Raw genomic sequence first — 21,392 nt, forward strand, 5'->3', positions numbered from 1 at the left:
TATGCCTCCTTCCGGGTGCCAACCAAGTGTTGTGGTTCCCAGCTTTCAGAAGACTAGTTCTTGGGACCCAAGAGGCCTATAAAACAACAAAACAAACAGCGCATTTGGCGGCAGGAGCCTGGGCAGGGAGCCAAACTCATTACCGGGGATGTGGTGGTGTGCTCGGAGCCACCACCCCAGCTCTTCTCCACAGGCTCTGGGGAAAGCGGGAGAGGGTGTCTGCTCCCCACGCACCAGTCCCCCGGCACTGCTGAGATGCCCGAGGGGGTCAGGGCTTCGGGTCAGCCGTCACAAGGGCCAGGAGAGCCTTGAGGTCACCTAGACTTGGACCCATGGCCCTGGTTGTTTACTCAATCCAGGGTTCCCACTGAGAAATGAGTGAATCATTTCCACTCAGAGGAATGAGTGGCTATTGTTTGGTGGGGTTGGCACAGACAGAAAAGCATGTTTCTCAGCTTTTCAACCAATTTGGCCTCCAGTCCGCCGAGACAACTCCACCCAATGAGGAAGTCAAGTAACAGGTTAGGAACTTCTGGGTGTTTGGGGAGGAAGTACGAATGCCAAAGTCAATAGTACCAATGGAGGGGCCGCGAAACCTTAGGGAGGATACTTCGTGTCTCCGTGGCTCCGTTTTCCACATCTGCAAAATGGGGCGGAGATGCAGGGGGCAATCACCGTATTTCCTTGAAGTAGTCTCAGAAGATGAAAAGGACCGTAGGAAGGTATCTTGTAAATAATCAGTGTTATCAAACAGCTGAGCAATAACCCTGGGGCTTAGGAGAGTGACGACTTTCATGCTCTTGATGGATTTTTTCCAGTGCCTAAGCTGCTTCTGCAAGGAGCTCCATTTTCCTGGCTTTGCTCAGTAAACCGTTTGTGAAATTAGAAAAAAAGAATGGGCTTGGGGCGTCGGGGCTTCCTGTGGGCTGCGGACGGGAGACCTTGGGTTGGTTGGTATGTCCCTTAGGGAAAGACAGAATTTTCCTCAAGAATTTCACAGGCATTTCCGTGGCCATGCCAGTTAGCTAATGGGAAAAGAGGTGGTGCCGAAAGAGGCCAGGGCTCTCCCCAGAACTTGAAAAGGGCTAAGTCTCTGTGGATTTCTAAAACTGTCCAAGAGTCCTATAAAGGGAGGGCTTGGCAGGATGGGGGCAGGGCGGTGGCTACCTGGGCATTTGCACCTGCTCCCTGCTGTCAGCCAGCCCACGTCTGATCCAAGGGAGGCAGATGGCTGGCCATGCTATTCTGGGGATCTCCAGGCAACAGTGTAAACACGGTTCCCTTCTTCCACTCCGGTCACCGTGTCTGAGAGTACTGCCCACCCTCTTCCAAATGTTGTTCATAAACTCTTTTCCTGTTGGGGCGCCTGGGTGGCTCAGTCGTTAAGGGTCTGCCTTCGGCTCAGGTCACGATCCCAGAGTCCTGGGATCGAGCCCCGCATCGGGCTCCCTGCTCAGCGGGAGGCCTGCTTCTCCCTCTCCCACTCCCCCTGCTTGTGTTCCCTCTCTCGCTGTGTCTCTCTCTGTCAAATAAATAAATAAAATCTTTAAAAAAAAAAAAAAACTCTTTTCCTGTTACCCACCAAGCTCTCCCATTTTCTTGACGCCTCATCCTACCGCCACTCCCCTGCCCTTGACATATGTACCCCAGCATAACTTCCTTCCCTTACAAACCAGCCACGTCAACAGTGGTCACTCTTGGCGTCTGGTTCTCTTCCAATCAGTGCAAATAGGTGTCTGGCACAGGAAGGCGGCACCCAATATATCGGAGGTAAGTTTAATGAGCACCTAATGTGTGAGCAATGTTGGATCTGGCCATGGGGAAGGGTGACATAAACATGAAAGAGAGGGTCCCTGTCCTTCAGAATCTGTGAATCTCAAGTGGGCACATTAGTAGCTGCTCCCATGTTGGATGCCATCAGAGCAAAACTGCATGCTGTGAGGGGTCTGAGGAGGGGACTACTCAAAAATGCTCGGAGGGACAGGGTAAAGGACGTGTCGCTAGTCCCTGAGCAGCAGGTAAGGTTTCCAGCGGGGATAGAGAACAGAAAGCCAACAACTCCTGCTGCTGTGGAAGGCCCCGGGGCTGAGGGGTTAGGGGAAGCCTGCAGGGACATAAAGCTGGGACTGAGGCAGAAGCTTCAGCAGTCGTTAAGAGAGAGAAGGAACGAGAAGGACTCTGCCCCGAACCTGGAGAGAGTCCTCCCTCCCATGTCCTTGCAGCTTCTCAGCCCACCTCCTTCCTTCCTTTGCCCCATGACTTGTGCTCCAACTGCCTCCTGGGCTCCTCCTTTCAAGCTGGGAAGTCTTAGTCAACGGGTTTGCAGTTCCTGATGCCACTGTGCTTCCTCCATCTGCTTCATCATGCGCTCCCTGCCTCTCTTCTCTGGACTCTCAGCGTATCCTTAGCCACCACACCACTGTGCCCATACCCAGAATACCCCACTTTCCTCTCCCTTATATCCACCCCCCAGGCCTGCCTGCCCTCAACATCTTGGCCATGCCTTGCCCTTTCTGCACCCTCACCTCTTCCTTGACCCTGAGGGCTTTCTGCTACACCCCGAGAGCAAGCTGAACCCAGTTCGAGACGCCAAAGCCCACACGCAGGGTGCCTCGGCTTCCCTCTCTCTGCTCGTCCTCTGCCACAGCCTGCCCTCCCCTAACGCCCACTCCTACTGAAGGAGTCAGGGGAACAGTGGTGGCGTAAGGATCATGTGGCAGGCGCAGGAGCTCCTCCACAGCATCCCTGGTCAGTGACTTAGATATTTCCACTGACTGGGAGCTCATTCCCTCTTGAGTCAGGTCTTTCCATGTTTGGCTACCAGAAACTCCCTCCTTAGAGTAGTGGAAATGTGCTTTACTGTCAGTCCTGCTCACAGGTTCCATTCTGCCCTCTGGAGCCACACCAGGTAAGTCTAGTTCGTCTTCCACAGCTTGATGGCTAAGTATGTGAACTGCGAAAGCAGATGATGAGGGTTCAAATTCTGGCTCTGCCATTTACTAGCTCTGTGGCCTCAGATGAACGTCTTTACCCTTCTTGGCCTCTGTTTTTTCATCTGTAAAATGGAGGTGATAATTGCACCTCCCTCACAGAATTATATCAATATTAAATGAGTTAATAGATATAAAGCTCTTAGAATAACACCTGACATATAATAAGTGCTCAGTAAGTTGTACTATCTGAGGAAAGATGTTTTGTTTCCTCCTTTCCTCTTCTTTCCTTGAGTTACTATCCTTTTGAAAATAGTCTTCACATAGCGTAACTCCACCATGTCTCACGACCTGGAAATTATTCTCCTATTAGTACAGTGAAGACTAATTGATTTGGGGAAATCTGCCTCACCCAGTTGGTTCCTGTTGATCTTGTGGTCAGCAAAAATCCCAAGATCCTTTCACTTGGTCCTCTCAGGGCTGGACCCTCACGGTGCTCCAGCTTGACCTTCCCCTCACCAATCCTCCAAACCGCCCTGTGCACTCTAGACCTTCTGGGCACAGGCTCTGCACCTTCTCAGTGTGGCACCCAAGGTCTAGAATGCCCTTCTCTCTTCCCCATTGGTCAATTCATCAGTTTCTCAGCCCTTCCTCCTCAGTAAAGCCTTCAAGGTCAGTCACACCAGAGTGGTTGGTTTCTTTGCCATTGTCCCATCCCTGTGGTGGGCCACACACCTGTCTTCTTCCCACCTGTAGTGCACTGACCCTTAGCCGATGCAGGTACGACCCACCTTGGCTTTGAGGTCTTACCCTTATTCTGCCTGTTCCTTCCACAGGCTTGGGGCTCAGAAGGCCTAGTCTGCTGTTCTCTGTCTAGCAGAGAATAGTGTACGAGCAAGTATGTGACACGGCACATAAGAGCCCCTCACGGTCATGCCATGGTCTCTGCGTCCTCTACACTTCCCCACAGAGGGACATCCTGTTCCAGTGGCTGCAGTGGATGAGGGCTGGACCATCTGACAGACGCCTGGTCAGGCAGGGAAGAAGTGAACAGTTCTGACGCACCCTACTTCCCTCCCCTCTCCAAACTCTTAGCTGTTTTTTTTTTCCTTTATTTTCCTTCCTGTGTTGAAAGAGCTACGGGGCCTGGACCATGGTAGAGTTTCCTGGGGACATTCCACAAATTCCTCATGGACTGATGCTCTGGAGAGGGTGGGGGCAAGCGGGTGGGTAAATGGGAGGCTAGTGGGAGCCAGGGTATAAGTATTGGGGTGCCTCAAAGGAGCGTGGGTGGAAAGGAAGGGCGGGCTGCACAGGAGAAGGAGTGATATTATGAGCTCATAGAAACAGCCGAAGGAAGGCCAAATGAAGACTGAGAAGTAGTGGCCACTGTGCAGGTTGGAACAAGCTGTGGGCAGCCACGCCCCTAGCCTTGCCCTTGAACCCGCTGACTTGCCTCCATAGCGACTTGTCCGCCAGGATTCCAACAGGGCCGGGAGAGCTTGGCTAACTTGGGTGTGTGGCTTGGAAAGATGCCCCAAGCAGCCCCCTGTGCGTGCTGCACAAGATGTACAGAGATAACGGGAGGGTCAGCACAAGGGTTCCTTTGCGTCTGTCTGGGTCACTCCTCCTTTGTTCTGTTCTCATACACCCGGGTCAGCAACTGTTCATTCCTTAACTCAGACACAGGACTGATGTGAATGGAGGCACAAGTCCCTGGCTGAGCTCCTTAGCAAGCCTGGACCTGAAGATAGTTCTCGGCCTCCATCCCTGTGCTCCAGGGCTGACTCTTCAAGTAAAAAGGGTGCCAAATTGAGTGTCAGGGCAAGAAGTGACTTGTCACAGTCTCTATGCTTGGACAAGTCACTTGTCTTCTTTGGACCTCAGTTTCCCTGCCGAGCAATGAGTGTATTGGGCCAGATGATCTCGAAGATTTCTTAGAATGGTTCTATTTCTCAAAAGCAGCTTGGGGGCCTATCCCATGTGTGAACACTTGGTGAAAGAATTAGGCAGAAGGAGGTAAATAAATATGAATGGAGCATGACTCCTGCCTTTAACAGAACTTTCAAGGGAATAAAGGAGACAAACAGTCACACAAATGATCCAGAACAGTGAGTGAAGGCCCTGGAAGAACTAGGGAAGGTGCTGAGCACCAACCTCACTGTGGGTACTGCTGGCCCTTCAAAAGCCTTTGTGCATTAGAGAAACAGTCGGTCTCTGTGGGCAGATGACTTAATAAGGGGAGCCCCTCTGGATGGATGTTAAGACCCTAGGGTACCTGGCTTGACAGAGAGAGTTCAGGCTTGATTTCAACTCCTGCAGGCTCCTTGCCCCAGTGCCCCTACGCAAGGTGCTGTCTACCTGTCTATACAAGCAGGGAAGTAGCCAGCCGCAGGGGTCCACGCTGAATTCCACACTGGCCCAGTGGAATATGCCACTTTTAAATCTTGGTAGAATCTCCCAAGGCAACTCCCCCTCCCCCGAGTTCTGGAAAGGCAAACGCAGGAACCACATCCATACTCTCTTCCATGGGCCTAAAGGCCAGGCCAAGGTCCTCGGTCCCAGGCAGAATAGGGGCACAGGATGGCAACAAGTAGCAACCTCTCCACAGAGCGAGAAAAGGGTTAAAGGGCCTTAGCATCAAGAGAACCAAAAGCAGTCCGGACAGTTCAGCACCTCCGCACAAACCTAGACCAGTGTTTCTCACCTCCTCTGGCCGCAACTCAGAACAAGCAGAACATGCAAATTCTTCCTCAGGCTCCCTCCCTGCCACCCCCTCCCTCCACATTCCCGAAAGACATCTCTCCCTGGGCTCTAAATGGATTTGAGGGAAAGAGCTGCCCGGGGTGCTGTCAACATCAAAGGGTGAGATGCGCTGAGGTCTTGCATGGGCCTCGATCCACAGGTGGCGGGACAGGGGAAAGGTGGCAGAAGGGTAAGCTTGGGAAAAGGGGATTAGCTGGGACCGGAAAGAATGAGGCTGCTGTAATCCCACATAATGAACCGGACTGCGCTTGTCTCTGCACCCTGAGCTCTAGATAAGCAGGTACAAGCTGCTGGCTTCAGCCCGCTGCACCAGAGGCCCTCTGAACTGCCGGCCCCAGCCAGTGCCCTCCCGAGGTGCCCAGGGCAGGCATGAGATGAGATATTGACTTCCTCCTGGCAGCTCAAGTCTTGAGGGGGGGGAGCAGAAGGTCAGGAAAGAGTCTGTGATTGCAGGACGAGGCAAGGCAGGAGGGCAGTTTCTCACTCAGGCACCATACGCTTGGATTCTTCGAATTGGGCCCAGTCACCTGCTCTGACCAGCTGCTTTGGACGCAACAAAGACTTCTGACCAGTGCCATCAATTCTATGAACGTGGCGAGGGATTTGTGATGTGGGTGATTCATAACGCAGATAGTCAAAGCATCAATTCTACTTGGTTTGCAGATAAAGGGTGATTCTTTTTTCCTGCCCTCAGAGGGAGGTGCCTGTCTAATTCCGTGAAGTTTGGGCAATACTGAAATATGCTTGCCTTCCCTAGACACTCGCTGACTAACGACTGGAGGAAGCAGCTAGAAGATAAGCCACAAAATGAACCCCTACCTACTCCCCGATTCTAACCCCCTTCAAGAAAAGGAAGAGTTGCCTGTATTATATCTCCGCCAACAGCTGAACAGCACCGGGTGTCTGGGCTCATGGACTCTTACCTTTTTCAGCTTGCCGCTCTTCGTCCCCACAAAAACCACGCTGTAGCCATTGTAAACGTAGGAGGCCACGGAGGTCATGCGGTCCCGGCTGGTGGTATACAGGGTCAGGCCCTCCACTGGAGTCGAGCCTCCCAGTGGCTGGTTGATGTCCAGTCCACAGAAGTTGTCGTCGATGGGGACCGGCTGGAGGGAAGGGAGGGGATTGGGGTAAATGACAGCAGAAGTCGGGCAGAGTCTCCTTACACTAGCCCCCACCCAACCGTCAACTCGAGGGCACAAGGCCTCCCAGAGGTACACACGTGGGGTTCAGGAACCTAACACATGCCTCAAACAAAAACATCTCACCAAGGGACTCACAAATCCCACTCTGGCTCCTGTGAAACTAGATAGAGGGGTCTGCAGCCTTCCTCACCCTAACCCACAGCCACTCATCCACTCTTCTGCCAAGGGATCAGGGGTCATCTGGAAAGCTGATTGCTTGCACTCATTTTCTGGTCATTTTAATGTCCCTGGGGACCAAACCCTTCTGTAGGCATGCTTCTATTTAGACAGGGGAGATTCTGTCTGGAAGTGTCATCACAGGATTTCCATCAGCTGGAGAGGATTTGTGTCTTGGGCTGCCAGGTCTCCCTTTGGGCATAAGGAATTGTAAGCCATCCCATTATTCACCAGATCCTATACCGGGGATAGATTGAAAAGGATCATCATAATACGGGACAGGCCCTCATACTTTGGAAAACTTACTTCACCGGCATAAATCTCAGTTTCTTCATTTGTCATACTGCTTGACCACTTTTCTGGGAAAATTATTGAAGAGCAAACGGAAGAATCCATTCCTCAGAGCTTTGTTAAGTCATACAATGGTTTCCACTATTGTATACTATAGGTCTTCAGCCAGGTTCACAGAGAAAAACACAAGAGAATGCTGGAGGTGATAGCCTTCCTGTTACCGGGCTTTTGAAGGGTCTGGTGGTGTGCCTAGATAAAGAGTCTCTTTCAGGAAACACTGGGGCACCCTGGAAAGAAAACCACCCTGAGCCAATGAAAAATTCGCTTACCCCAAAGTAGGAAGACCTGAATTCTGGCCTCTGCTCAACTGCTAAGTGGCTGTGTAAACCAAGAACAGTAATATCCTCTCTTGGGCTTGTTAAAGGGGATAGTAAATGGATTATTTCTAAGATCTCACTTAGTTAGAAGAAGAAGAAGAAGAAGAACAAGAAGAACAAGAACAAGAACAAGAAGAAGAACAAGAAGAAGAACAAGAAGAAGAACAAGAAGAAGAAGAAGAACAAGAACAAGAAGAACAAGAAGAAGAACAAGAACAAGAACAAGAAGAACAAGAACATGAAGAACAAGAACAAGAAGAACAAGAAGAAGACTGCATGCTTCCTGAGGACAGGGGCTGCTGAGGGGCTTGTTTTGCCTGCAAAACACTCATCTGGTGCAACAGATGATGGGACTGGGTCGTGATGGGTCCCCTGAGACACCCCAGCTGACTGTACAACCAGGAATGCTGTGGGCAGAGGCTGTAGACTCTGGGCCAGAAGGAACCCAGAGTTCCGTGATAGCTGTTCCTCCTGGGTCTGAGAAGGCAGCCCAGAGAAGGAAGGAAATGATTATTGTGGGAAACACAGAAAGCATGAGGGAGAAACCTGCAAACTGTTCCCTTCCACTTCCTCCTCTCACCCTCACCGGGGAAGAACAGGCTGGTGCATCACTCACTGACAGCTAATTTCCTTGGAAGAAATGATTTATGAGCTAGGGCATGTGATGGCTAACCCAGGGACTTCCCTTCTGTTCCCTTCCTAGATCCAAAGGGAATAGAGACTCGGATCTTGTGAGTCCTTGGCGTTTTGCTGCCCCTGATACTGGTGGGAAAGGTGGAGCTGCCCTTGTGTGTGTGAGAGTGTATGGTGTGCCTGTGTGTGTGTGTGTGTGTCTGTGTAAATGTATGCGTTCTTTAGCAAAGGGACTAACATTCAGGTTAAGGATGACCTTGAACAACTAGATAATAGGGAGACACAGCAGAAGAGATAAGCTCCTCAAGAAGGGAGTGAAGCAGTGGCATGCTGGACAGCTCATGAGGGATGACTGTACACCTGTCTGCATTCAGTGGCATCACATTGGTGGCTTGAATGTGGCCACGGTGGGAGTATTTACACCTTGGAAATTGGCAAATGCTTCAAATCAAGTGTCCCCACTCCACCCCCACTCTCTGCACATAACCAACTGTAATATTTACTAGCACATCACTAGACCCAGTGATGGAAATTTCTAGCTCCCAAGAAAGGCAGGTCAGAGGAATCAGTTACCACGTTTTACATTTTCTACTTCTCTTTCTTATCGCTACACTGTATGCAGCAGGTACCCTGGTAAGACTCAAGAAATCTAAATTGTAGTCCTGTTGCTACCACTATCCAGCCATGTGACCTTGGTATACCACAGACCCTCTCTGAGCCTCCGTAAAGTGAAAGGATTGGACAAGGTGATGGTCAAGCTTTCTTTAGCTCTGAAAGTCCTTGATTCAGGGCTTCAGTTTCTTTCCCACTTTCTCCAGGGGCTGGTAAGGCTGCAAAATCTGGGCATAGGCATAGTCCAAGCCAAATTCTGAGAAATGATGACAAAAGCAAAAAAACCTGCCAGTGATTATGGATTTCTCTACATTCCTCCTGATTCTAAAATCTCCAGAACTGTAAGGGAAATGTTTTTTTTCCAGAATCTCAGCCCCTGGAGTTGACTGGCATTTCTTTCTCATTTCTCTAAATTGTCAGGTGTTTCTAAATAGCTGATGCCCCTTTATTTTTGCTCAAATGGTGAGAGCTTGATGTATGGTTTTCCTTAGCAGCAGCAAGGCTAAACAGAAAGAGCTTGGACTCAGAAGTCATAATGGGCTGAGCTGAACTCAAATCCCTGCTTTGTCATCAGAGTTGTGTAGATTTAAGTAATTTACTTCATCTTTGTGAGTCTTTGTTTTTCCATCTGCCAAATAGGGATGATCCTCTTTGGTTCATAGGGTTATACCAAGGCTCAAATAAGATACCACTTAAATTGGCCAGCTTAGTCTTTAGTACAGAGCTTCCATTCAGTGAGTGATAGTCCTCTTCCTCATCCCTTTTCTGGGTGCAAAGCTCAAGTCCTTCATCTGAGAGCTCCACGCCAGTCCAGAGATTATGTTAAAATTAAGCCCTGGGACCACAGCTTCGCTCACCCACCCCTAACCCTCTCCAAGGCCACCAAATGTTTCTGGATCCCCAGGTCTGGGACTCCTTAGATTATAAAGACTTTAAGCAGCAACTCCTATTCCAGCTTCCTTGCCCACCCTGCTGTAAAGGTTGCACCAGATGAGTGTGACTCTCAGGGGTGGGACAGGGGGACTGAGAAGGGGCTGTTCTCTGAGGTCCTGGTCCCACCTACTGTCACCTCTCTCCCAGTGCCTTTGTTGCTCTTTGGTCACTAGCCCAGGCTTGTCTCTCTGCAAGCCACTGGAGCCAGAGAAGGGTGTAGGCTTCCTCTTCCCTCTGGCTCAGAAGCAGGCAGGAATCAGCAGTTTCCTCCTGACAAGGCCCCCTCTGGGCAATGGGAACCAGGCAGGACTGTGGAAGGGGGTTAACCCTTGCATTTCCTCTCCACCTCTCCTGACTGGTTAGGGACCATAAGGTATAGAATATCAGTGCTGTAAAGAACTTTGGAGATTATCTAGTTCAGCCTCCTCATTTAATAAAAGTGAAATAATATGGGTGCCTAGGTGGTACAGTCGGTTAAGCATCTGACTCTTGGTTTTGGCTCAGGTTGTGATCTCAGGGCCCTGATCTCAGGGTTGTGAGATCGAGCCCCTTATTGGGCTCCACGCTCAGGTGGGAGTCTGCTTGAGATTCTCTCTCCCCCTCCCTCTGCCCCTCTGGCCCATGTGCTCTCTCTCTCTCTGTCTCTCTAAAATAAATAAATTAATTAAAAAAAATAAAAGTGAAATAAGAGCAAATAACTGGTTCTGTTATTGTGATTAATATTAACAATTATAGCTTCCATTTATTGAATGCTTATTATGTGTCAAGTATGGTGCTAAGCACTTCATATACATTTTCTATTTGATCTCCATAACAGTCATAAAAAGAGGATAGTATCATCTCTATTTTAAAGATGAAAAATTACAGCTCAGACCAAATACATAGCTTGCCCAGAGTCATACAGTTTTAAGTGGTAGAACTGATTTTAAGTACAAATCCACTGGACTTCAAAGTCTATTGTCTTAACCACTATCCTATCATACCAAGCAAATGATGGCGGGAACAGAAGCACAGATGAGGCATGACACGTTTTCTTGCTTTAAGATGTGGTTTTTGCTTCCAATAGCAGGCACCCTCAATTTAGGGTACACAAAAGGCCATACAGGCCCCTTGGTCTCAGATTTTTCCCCAGGCTGCAAATCCACAGGCTACAACACTTTGCACAGAAATCTATCTTAGCACTTGTCACACATCCCGATAGTTAACTAATAATGGTAAACCTAACACAGTGCTAATCTGTGCCACGTATTATCTTATCTGATCATCCCATGAGGTAAGCATTATGATCCCCATCTCACAGATGATAATGTAGAGACATTAAATTACTTTTGAAGCCAGGAAGTGGCACAGATAGTATCTGGACTGCGATCTTTGTCTCTGAGGCCCAAACTCCTAGCCACTGTATTACATTGCCAGTATCTCCCTCTCTTTCCCTCTCCCTTTCTCTCTCTTTCCCACTAGATTATGAGACATGTGAGAGTAGTTATTACATCTTTTTTATATGTGCATCCCCAGTGCCCGGGACAGTGCTAAGCACTCGGAACATCTTCAATACTCTCTTGTTAAATGGATGGATGGGTGGGTGAATGGATGGGTGATGGATGGATAGAGGGAGGGATGAATGGATAGATGGATGGATGATGGACGGATGGATGATGGACGGATGGATGATGGATGGACAGATGGGTGGATGTATAGATTGTGGTGACCACTTAGATGGCAGCATCTTGACCCTCTGTCAGGACAGTGCTCGCCACTGATGTTCTTGTATCTGCTGTCCTCAGGTCTGGATCCCGAGCTTCCCTTCCTCTCCTCTTTTCCCTTTGCCCAGACTCTGGATTCTTCTTCCCTAGTTTTCAATCTACCAGTCAAGCTTGACTCCCTTCCCTCTCCTCCGACTTACACATCCCCCTGACTATGCGACTCCTGCACTTGGCTTCCCAGTGGCCTACAAAGCCCTCCATGTGCACTATCTGGTCCCTGTCATCATTGCCCGGCCTCATCCCTTACTGCAGCGGCCTCCCTACCTCTTCACACACACCAGGCATGCCCTGAATTCTTTGCACTTGCTGCTGCCTCTCCGGAATGTTTTCCCCAGATATCAACATGACTCACTTCCTTACCTTCCTCAGTCTTTGCTCAAATGCCACTTTTTCAATGAATCAATCTTCTTGGGTACTGCCCCTCCCTCTTCCCTGCTTCATTTTTCTCTACAGTAATTATTGCCATCTGACAGACTACACCTCTGAGGTATTTATTTATCACCCCTCACTCATGAAAGCTCCACGAAGCCAGGGCACTTCGCTGGCTCGGTGGCTTCAGAAGCCGGCCAGGCCTACACCAGGGCCTGGTGTGGTGCATTTTTGGAACAACTCGCTGGATCAACACACACACTCCAACTGTCGGGGCTAGGTCAGGCTCTGTGTTCCTGGTTCTAACCAGATAACGTGAACCTGAAAACCCCTGTCTTTTGAGGCCGTGGGTGGCCCGGTGAACAGGGTGCGCACCGGGTCACCCGCCGGAAAACGGACTGCGGGAGGGAGGGATCAGGGGGAGGGGGAGGGGAGCGCCTCCTTACCGCCTTGGTGCACTGGACGTCCTTCCCCAGGAGCCAGTTGAGCTCCAGGTTGCCCTCCCCCTGGTAGCAGGACTGCAGGCGCTCCTTGATCTGCAGGTTGATGGCCCGAATGGGGAAGGCACAGAGGGCAGAGTCGTCTGGCGGGTGGTGGTACTGCTTCTGCCCTTTGGAGAAGAGAGCAAAGAGCACATCATCCTGGCCGCTGATATTGAAGGCCTGGGCCAGGGAGTCCCCGGGTTTGGCGAGGTAAGCGGCCTGCAGGAGGCGGTACTCCACGCCAGCCCGAGTGCAGCCGAAGGGCAAGGACACGTAGGAGTGGAACTTGGGATCGTCCTTGCAGAGGCGAACGATGCGGGACGTGTAGAACAGGTCCCCCGCCGAGTTGATGGCCACGCCCTCGGGGGTCTCGGGCTGCACCGTCAGGAAGTAGACGAAGCCCCCGCTGGCGAAGCCGTAGATGTAGAAGATGTCGAAGTGGGCGACCAGGGCCAGGGTGTCGGAGGGGATCTTGATGAGGGAGGAGACGAAGTCGCTGTGCAGCTCGTAGTCGAGCATGGCGGAGGACTCGGGGTCGCGGGGCAGCTTCCGGCTGGACAGGGTCGGGAAGTAATCCTGCTTGCCGTCCACGGCAGTGCCGATGAACAGCTTGCCGTCCTCGCCGTCCGAGCGCACGATCACGCCGTACATCGTGCCGGTCTTGTTGACGCTGGACAGGTAGTGCTCCTTCTTGTGTGACGGCTCCACCAGGATGAACAAGTCGTCCAGCCGCAGCAGCTTGCACACCCCCTGGTAGAGGCTCCCGCAGGCCAGCAGGCGGTTCTCCGAGTAGTCGATGATGAGCAGCTTGTTGACGTTGTTGGTGAGGGTCAGCACCTCGCCGCAGGGCTGCACGATGAGCGGGGGGTAACAGGACTTGTTGTCCTCTTCCGGCCCCGTCTTGTGAGCCACCTGGATGGTCAGGTTGCCCGTCAGCTTGTACACCCGATTGATGGCCCCCACGTATACTGCCCCCGTGCCTCGGTGCACGGTCAGGTGGTTGAAGGTCCAGTCCCGGTTCTCCGAGTGGAAGGTGCTGAACTGAGGCATGCCGGCCGCCCCGGGAGCCAGCAGCACCCAGACCATGGAGAGCAGGACCACAGACCAGCTGTCAACCTCTGCAGCGCGTGGCCAGGGCCTCCTCTCTTCCATTCTGAGTGGGGTGGAGGGGAGGAGGACACAGATCCTCGGAGTTCTCATCTACTCCACCTTCCTGGGCTGGCCCTCACATGGTTCTGGAAAACACAAGGCAGAGTGGTCAGATGGAAAAAATAAATCCTGGGAAGAGGGAATAGGATGGCTTGACCCAGGGTCCCAATCCCGGCTAGCTCTGAGTCTCTTCCTTCTGTATTTTGGTTTTTCTATTTTTAATATACTCTCCCCCTCTTTGGGATGTTCAGGGAATCCTGTTATCTATTTTGGTCTCCAGCCTCTACGCTGTAAAATACTTTTTTTTTTTACTTTACAAAGCATCTCTATTTTTGTCTTCTTAAGACGTCGTTTTTATCTCTTGGAGAGGTTAAAAGACTGTTTAAGTTCACCCAGCCAGTCGATCTGAGTGTCGGCACTAAAGCCGGTCTTCCCTACCCAGATGTCACGTCTGTCCTCTCCCGGTCGAGTGGAAATCTCTCCTGTTTTTGAAAAGCTTATTTAGAAGGCCCTCTTCCAGGCTCTCTAGGACAACTACTCCCAGAGCCTGATGTCGCCAATAAAATTCCTTCTTATTCCAGACTACCCAGCCCCTCACACTGCTGCATTTCAGCGCTTTTTCATGCTCTGCCCTCCACAGGGAAGGAGAAGGGCTGTTCATCCTGAAAAACAGTGCCCCCCACTGCTCCTCAGCCTCGTCGTCTCCAGAAAGGAGAGGCCCTGAGTGTTAGCTGTTGAAACTTGTTAAAAAAGTGAAATATGGGGAGACTGATAGGACTGGGGTTCTCACGTGTGCCATTCAGGGGCCTGAACAGCCCCAAGGAGAAGCGTGGACACTCCCCCCACCCCACTCTGGGACAGGGGGATGGCAGCCACTGCCTCTCTGGTGAGCCGAAGGTGCTCCCACTTTGGCCGCTCTACAGGTGAAGCCCGGGAGGAGCCAGCCTCTTTGCTGAGGGGAACTGGCTACCTGAGTCCAGCTTGAGCCACCTGGGCAAGAGTTCTGGGTTTCGAGAACGGGGAGAGGAGCAAAGGGAGGTGAGTCTATGATCAGTCTCATTCCAGCCCCTGCTGGGGCCCCGTGACTGTTTAAGGATGCGTGAAGTCCATGCCAGGCCTCAGCCTGTCCTGCTTGAAGTCCAGTCACTCTCCTGTCCCTCCGACCCCCAGGCCCTAAAGCTTTTCTGTATTCTAAGGAAGCTGCCCAGAAGGGCAAGGTGGGGCTCCTGTGGAGAGCTTCCAGACTCCTGGGCAGAGAGGATGGGAGAGTAGAGCTTGTCCCATCTCTAAGAGCACTGCCCCTGACTGTCAGGGACAGGGACAGTGGCGAGGCAGCGAGCTGTCTGGCAGAGAAATCTGCTCTCCAGCTGGACAGACTATCCGGCAACCTTCTCAGACAAGTCCAGACAGAACTCTGGGCAGGAATGGAAACAACCAAACCAAGGATGGAGAATTTGCTCCAAGGCGGCTTAGAAGAGTCGTGTCTCTTTCAACTCCGCCCCCGCCCCCGTGCGCCCCCCCCCCCCAAATCTGGCTGGAATGGGTTAGAATTAGAACAGGCGCCACCTTGGAAATCCGCAGTTTTTGCTCTGTGTCTTTAGAAACGCTCCTCCTCAAGGCCTGACAGCCACCATGGTGCCAGAGCGAGGCCCCACCTGACCACCCTCCTCCAACCAGGCTCCACTGGGGTGTTCTGGGCTGACTCATGAGGCCCCAGGCTTCCTTGGAAAGAGGAAGGCACCAGCGGCATGAGGCCCAGGCTGACCTCAGCGGCTCCGACACAGCCCTTCCGGCCCCACGCGCGCACCAGCAAAGTCTCCCGACAGACAGGGCTTTCGGTTTGGAAACCAGAGGTTATTTTTAGTGACGTCCTGGGGCCGGTAGCAGGACGTGAATTCCTCAAGAGGAGCTGTGGAAAGGAAATAACAGAATCCTCCCATTCTGCAGCTGGACTGGGAACGACCAGAGACCATTCTGGGCATGTCCCTGTCTCTGGGTAGGAAAGCTCCTCTGGCCCGGCGGAGGGCAGGGTGTCCCACAAGGGGCTGTGAGGGAGGCCGCGAAAGTGTCACCACCCCACACGTGGGGTTTGGCCGTTGAGAAAGTGTGCTCTCAGACACCCCAGCACTGAGCTGGTGGGAATGTTACACTCCTGCCTTCTCACAACATGCGTACAACATACATGTTTAGCCCGTGGCTGGAGGAAGAAGGTTCTGGTAGCAGAGATAACAACAAAGCACACGGTGTGAGGTTAAGATCAACCATCTCACCACCCCCCCCCCCCCCGGCCCCCCAGCTCACTCTCCTCCTGAGGCACAGTTTGAAAAGTGAGTGGCTTTTGTTAGGCACAATCTGGGGACAAGTTGGGCTCTGGGGCAAGCCAAGTCTCATCTCCCTTTCTGGCAGAATGAGGGCAACGACAGAAGGTACCTCTCAAGGTTGTCACAAGAGCGAATGAGATGACGTGGGGAACCTCTCAGCGTGGCGCCTGGCACACAGTGAGTGCTCAACTTATGCCAACTGTTATTATCATCACTGAAGCCTCCCCAGGAGACTGCACTTCAGGAATCCTGCCAGAGCTCCTGAGCTCCATTTTCGCTCATTGTCTTCCTTTCCATGGGAATAAACATTGTGGTTAGACCTTGAGGCCCAGCTCTCCCTGACCCAGTGAAGGCGCTCAATCTGGGAAGCCTGTGTCAGGGGAAAGGGAATAGATCCAAGGCCATCTTCTCTATCATACTACTGCACAAGTCCCAACATAGCCTCTCAGCAGCCAGCAGGGAAGCTGGTAGAAGTACAGAACGCTGGGAGGTAAACTATGAATGGGAAAATGGCGTGATAGCTATGAAGTCTTAGGGCAGGAGGAAGAGTGGGGGGGCCTCGGGAACCCAGGATTCAAATCCTGCCTGTGTCCCCCATGAGTACTATGGCTTTAAACTGGTCTAGCATCTTCCTGAGCCTATTTCTTGATCTTAAAATAAAGAGTGCTTGAATTAACCAGTTTGTACGATTTCTTCTTTCAGATGAAGTGATAACCTTGAGGCTTGTTTCCTTTAGCTTCTAGAGTTTGCCATTGAGACTGAGGTCCTTCCACGCTACCTGGTAAGGCTGGTTGGGCCAGGAGTTCTCAACAGACCACTACAGTGGGCTGTTTCCCTCTCATTCCTTTATCAGCATCTATTCTGGGACTGACAGCTCCTGGGACCTTCTGATCTTAAAGCAGCAGGTACTGGTGCACAGGAGTCAAGAGGAGGCATGGTCTGCAGTGCAGGGCTGGCAAGGGAGGCTCACGGTCCACTTTGGGAATGTGGCTTTCCCAAGGACAACGGACTTAACAGCCAAGTTGGGAGCCTCCGTCTCTCCATGCCAAGGCTGATATTACCAAGTAGCCATTCCAAGGCGGGGCCCGCTGGCAAGGATCAGGTCTCCTATCTGAGTTCAGAGGAAAGAGAACATTTGTGCCTCTGGTGAGAGACAGTGTGCTCTAATGGTTAAATGCATGAGCTCTGAACTTAGCTGCTTGGATTCAAACAGAGCCGACAGCTGTGTAAACTTGGTCAAGGTACGTAGCCACTCTGTGGTGCTCTGTCCCTATCTATCTAAAATGGGATTAGTAGTAGTATCTATCTCATAGGATTATGACCATGAAGTCAGTTAATGCATATAACGCACTTAGAATGATGTCCATTTGAAACGTTCCAGAGACATTAGCCTTTATTATTAATAATTTATTTGTCAATATTTCCAGCTCTTCATGAACTCCGCCATTCCATGATCTGTCTTAAAATGAATTCTCCAGCCTCGGTTTGGTAGAAGCCAGCAAACATGTGCCTATGACTTTGTATACCCAGCATTTCGTCCTAATACCAACTGTCTAATGTCAACCTGGGGAGTTTTCCCTTAATGATGCCTCCTTCTTTCCGTCATTTCTCTCTCTGTGGCTGTTTGTGAAGTCAGTTTGTCAGATGCATTCTCAAGAGCCAAAAACTTGCCTATTCTCTCTTCTCCCCACCCCCAGTCCAATTCAGGACATGCTGCTCCAGGACACTCGCCCTATCAGCCGACCCTCTGGAGACATGTTACTCAGAGCATGCCGCATACCAAGGAGAGGTCACACTTGCCTCTTTGGGAAGCAAGTATCACTAAATATTTTATCTGGAGGGCTTGATGACACTGTCTCCCCGATCAGGACTCAGGAGGCAGACGTTGGGGACAGCCAGTGGAAGCATCTAATACCTTCCAGATCAGCTGCTGTAGGTGTCGGAGGCAAAGCAGGGAGGAAATGACAATCAGGCACTCCCAGTTCAGCTCAGGGCAGGACTCTCTCCTCCCCGCCTACCTGCTCTGGTGCCTTTTCCCAGGAGATCTGGGTGACGCAGACCTCTATGACCTCTATGCTTTCACTTGGTCTCCATTATAGCAAAAGGAGCCAATAGGAAGAGGAGTTAGAATCGGGATACCATCCTTCCTTCTTCCTTCCTTCCTTCCTTCCTTCCTTCCTTCCTTCCTTCCTTCCTTCCTTCCTTCCTCCCTTCCTCCCTCCTTTCCTTCCTTCCTTCTTTCCTTCCTTCTTTCTATAAGAAACCACAGATCATGGAAAGAAAAAATTGTCCAATGTGACCCCAAATGAGTCACGGACAGGCTAGACCTTGTGACAAAAAGCCTCGTGCTTCCTCTGCTGTAGGTGAAAGGGTCCTGGGAGTCAGTTATGTTCCACCTCGAGACTGCCCTATTTGAGGGAAAGAAGGTGCCTTTGATGGTGGCAGTCCCCTGATGGGCAGAAGTGAGCCTGCCGCCAGGCCTGGGCAGGGAGTGAGTTCGCAGGGCAGACTCAAGGAGGAGAGGGACTAGGGACTGAGGGGGACGAAAGAGCCACTGTCAATGGCTCCTTTCTCTGTCGGGAGAACGACCTCCTCTGACCTACTCAAAGCTGCAGCCGTTGTGACATGCTGGAATGGCACCCACACTGTGACTTGGGGGCTGTGCTGTCCCATGCCACATCCCTCTGGGCTGCAGACAACCTCACAGATAGGTCAGATGTAGTCTAAGCGGCAGGAAGCCTCTTCCCCCAAAGAGTTAGAACTGCAGCAGGAGAGACTAAAGTTAGATATGAAGGGGGACATCCTGTCTAGAGAGGATTCCTGGGCTTCATGCCAAGGAGACTATGGGCTTTTCTAACGGTGAATTTTCCCAACAGCTGTCTAGGAAGACGTTTACCCAGAGGCAAGGGATGGGTCCCAATGACCTCAGAAGGCTCCTTTGGGTTTAAGATTTCTATGAATTAAAGTCTACGAGGATAAAACGTCTACATGTGCGATTCTGGGGCCCTGGCTTGTCCCCTGTGGGCGGCACGATCCTGAAGGACCTGTCATAATGTCATCTGTGCAGTCGTATATGCAAACACGCCAAGTGTCACTCTGTCTAACACGGACCTCGGAGGTAGTCCAGGCACGTTGGGCAGCACAAGGTGAGCGAGAGGGCGAACGCAAAGGCCCCGGGTAATGCCGACAGCTGAAAGGCCTCAATTAGAGTGAAAGGAGTTATCTGGTATTTAAATAATTATTAGATTGAAGGAATAATCATGGGTTTGAGCTGATTTTTTCCCCACTGTCACCCTGATGGCGTCTATAATATTATTATTCAAATGCCCATATTCTCATTGAGGAGGGAGACCAGGAGCAAGAGGAGAGAGTGGGGGAGGGGGCGGTGAGCACAGAGGGGCAGGAGGGAGGCTCATTTAATCTCCATGTGACAGGGCTGCAGGAGGTACGATTAGTCTTTTTCTTATTTCAGCTGTCACTCATGCACAGACACCGAAGATTGTTATTAGCGTATTTTATGCACGCAATTTAAAGGGAAAAGGAGGGGGGGTTGTAGGGAGAGGGAGAATTTCCTACAGAAAATAAAGGGACCAAAGGAACAATTTAGATGTCACTGCTATACCAGCTGCGTTTGCTTCATTAATCGAATGTCATTTTTTTCCCCCAGACTCTGTGCTGTTATGTGAAGCTAAGAGACTACGTCTCACCCCGGAGCGAGAGGAAGAAGGTGAGGGGAGCCAGAGGGGGCAAACGGGCCTCTGCCTACCTGCCCTCTTGGCATCCGACCCTGAGGAAGTGGGATCCATGATACTGGATGATAGGGTGGTGCTCCAGTGTGTGTCGGTCGGGACAGCTTCTGGTGACAGTTTCTACCCAGCCACCGGCTTTCACTGTGAGCAGGGAGATGCCCCAGCAGTCTGTCCCTGGGATTCCTGTCACACCTGGGTGGGCCAGAGCCAGCGGCCAAGCATCAAGAGTAAGAGAAGGCAATGTGGGGTGGCCCTAAGAGTCCCGACCGGCAGTGAGAGAGGACCCCATATTCCAGGCGGTGAGGCAGTGAGGGTCTGGGTGACCAGAGCTGTGTGCGCTTCTCTGCTCCAGATCCCATGTGATGACGTAACCTCTCAGAAGGCACAGTGGGCAGAGGCAGGGCGACAGGGCAAAGTACAGAGGCTGGGTCCCGGCGCTCGGAGTTCAGTCATGAACCCCCCGAATTCGTGTGTTGAAGTCCTAACCCCCAGTGCCTCAGAATATGACTGTTATTTGGAGAACAGTGACTTTATAGAGGTAATTAAATGAGGTCATTAGGTTGGGCCCTAATCCAAATGACTGGTGTCCTTATAGAAAGGGGGAAATTTGGACACAGAGGTACAGGAAGGAGATCAGGTGGAGAGACACAGAGAGAAAGAAGACGGCCCTCCACGGGCCTAGGAGAAAGCCTGGCGCAGACCCTCCCCTCCTGGCCCTTGCAAGGAGCTGCCAGCCGCACGACCTGTAGCCTCCAGAACTGAGACAACACGTTTTTGTTGTTGCAGTCCCCAGAGCAGGGGTGGGGGGGTGCGGGGGGAACAACCTACTCTACCATCTTGGCTGGCGGGGGGAGGGTTGTGTAGACAGGCCCGTACAAGCACGCGTGTTTGCATCTGCCAACACGGGCGAGGCATTAGAGATGTCAATCTCCACGTCTCCGTGGGAACTGACGGCAGCAAACACACCTCCTATTTCACCCAGCACCAAACAGAGGCCCAGAGACCTCAACCGCGCACTGCCTTTCACCGCTTCGTCCCCAGTGGGGTCAGAGATGGTATTTGCCATCTCTCACTCGTGGGGCTTTTCCTGCAGACGGGTTCCCGTTCTCTCTGCTGCACCTGCCCAGAGGAGTAGGGGTGTCACCTGCAGACCCCCAGAACCCTATGGGATATTCTGTGACTCCCTCCAACCCACCCCAGCTCCTTTCCCAGTCCTGTTACGGGACCACTGCCTGTTTTTACACCAGGCGAGGGGTTTCTGTTGCTTTTGTTCCCAGCTCTCCCCGTGGGCTCTGATGGGGCCCTGGAAACCACACCAGCTCTCCCAGGGCCTTAGCAGAGCCTGCGGTGTTTGTCCTCTCCCCCTACAGGCTGTAAAAGCTTGGAGGTGTCTCCCTGAATTATGAAGGGTTCCAAAGACACACACGCACTTGAGGGCCGGTGGAGGGGAGGGGGCTCGGCTCCTTTCTGGGGCAGTGCCGGGGCTGGCTTTGCAAAGTCAAAACAAGATTCATTACCCTGGGGCCAGGAGCAGGGAGATACACCGCCTGACCCTGCAGACCTGCCCCATATGTCATGGGCCTGTCAGAAATCTCCCAGAATTCCCTTTATTATCTAAAGGTCGCCACCCGGGCAGCGCTGAGAAGCCCATGGTCT

At 51.7% G+C, this 21,392-nt stretch overlaps 1 protein-coding gene across 5 annotated transcripts in view; it reads right to left on the reverse strand.

Moving 5' to 3' along the window:
* Positions 1-21,392, reverse strand: part of PLXNA2 (plexin A2) — a 211,432-nt gene that overhangs the window by 173,252 nt on the left and 16,788 nt on the right. For all 5 annotated transcript variants that reach the window (XR_010412266.1, XR_010412268.1, XR_010412267.1 and 2 more), the window contains exons 2-3: positions 12,482-13,752; positions 6,620-6,802 (exon numbers count right to left, since the gene is read on the reverse strand). Coding sequence is in view for 2 of the 5 variants with exons in the window: in XM_045877130.3 (XP_045733086.1) it covers positions 6,620-6,802; positions 12,482-13,717 (1,419 nt within the window). In the remaining 3 variants the exon portion in view is untranslated. The remainder of the gene's footprint in view (positions 1-6,619; positions 6,803-12,481; positions 13,753-21,392) is intronic.

The sequence above is a fragment of the Mirounga angustirostris genome, unplaced genomic scaffold, assembly GCF_029215605.1.
Source record: "Mirounga angustirostris isolate CCGP_5_RB_7025 unplaced genomic scaffold, mMirAng1.0.hap1 SCAF_6, whole genome shotgun sequence".
Classification (NCBI taxonomy): domain Eukaryota; kingdom Metazoa; phylum Chordata; class Mammalia; order Carnivora; family Phocidae; genus Mirounga; species Mirounga angustirostris.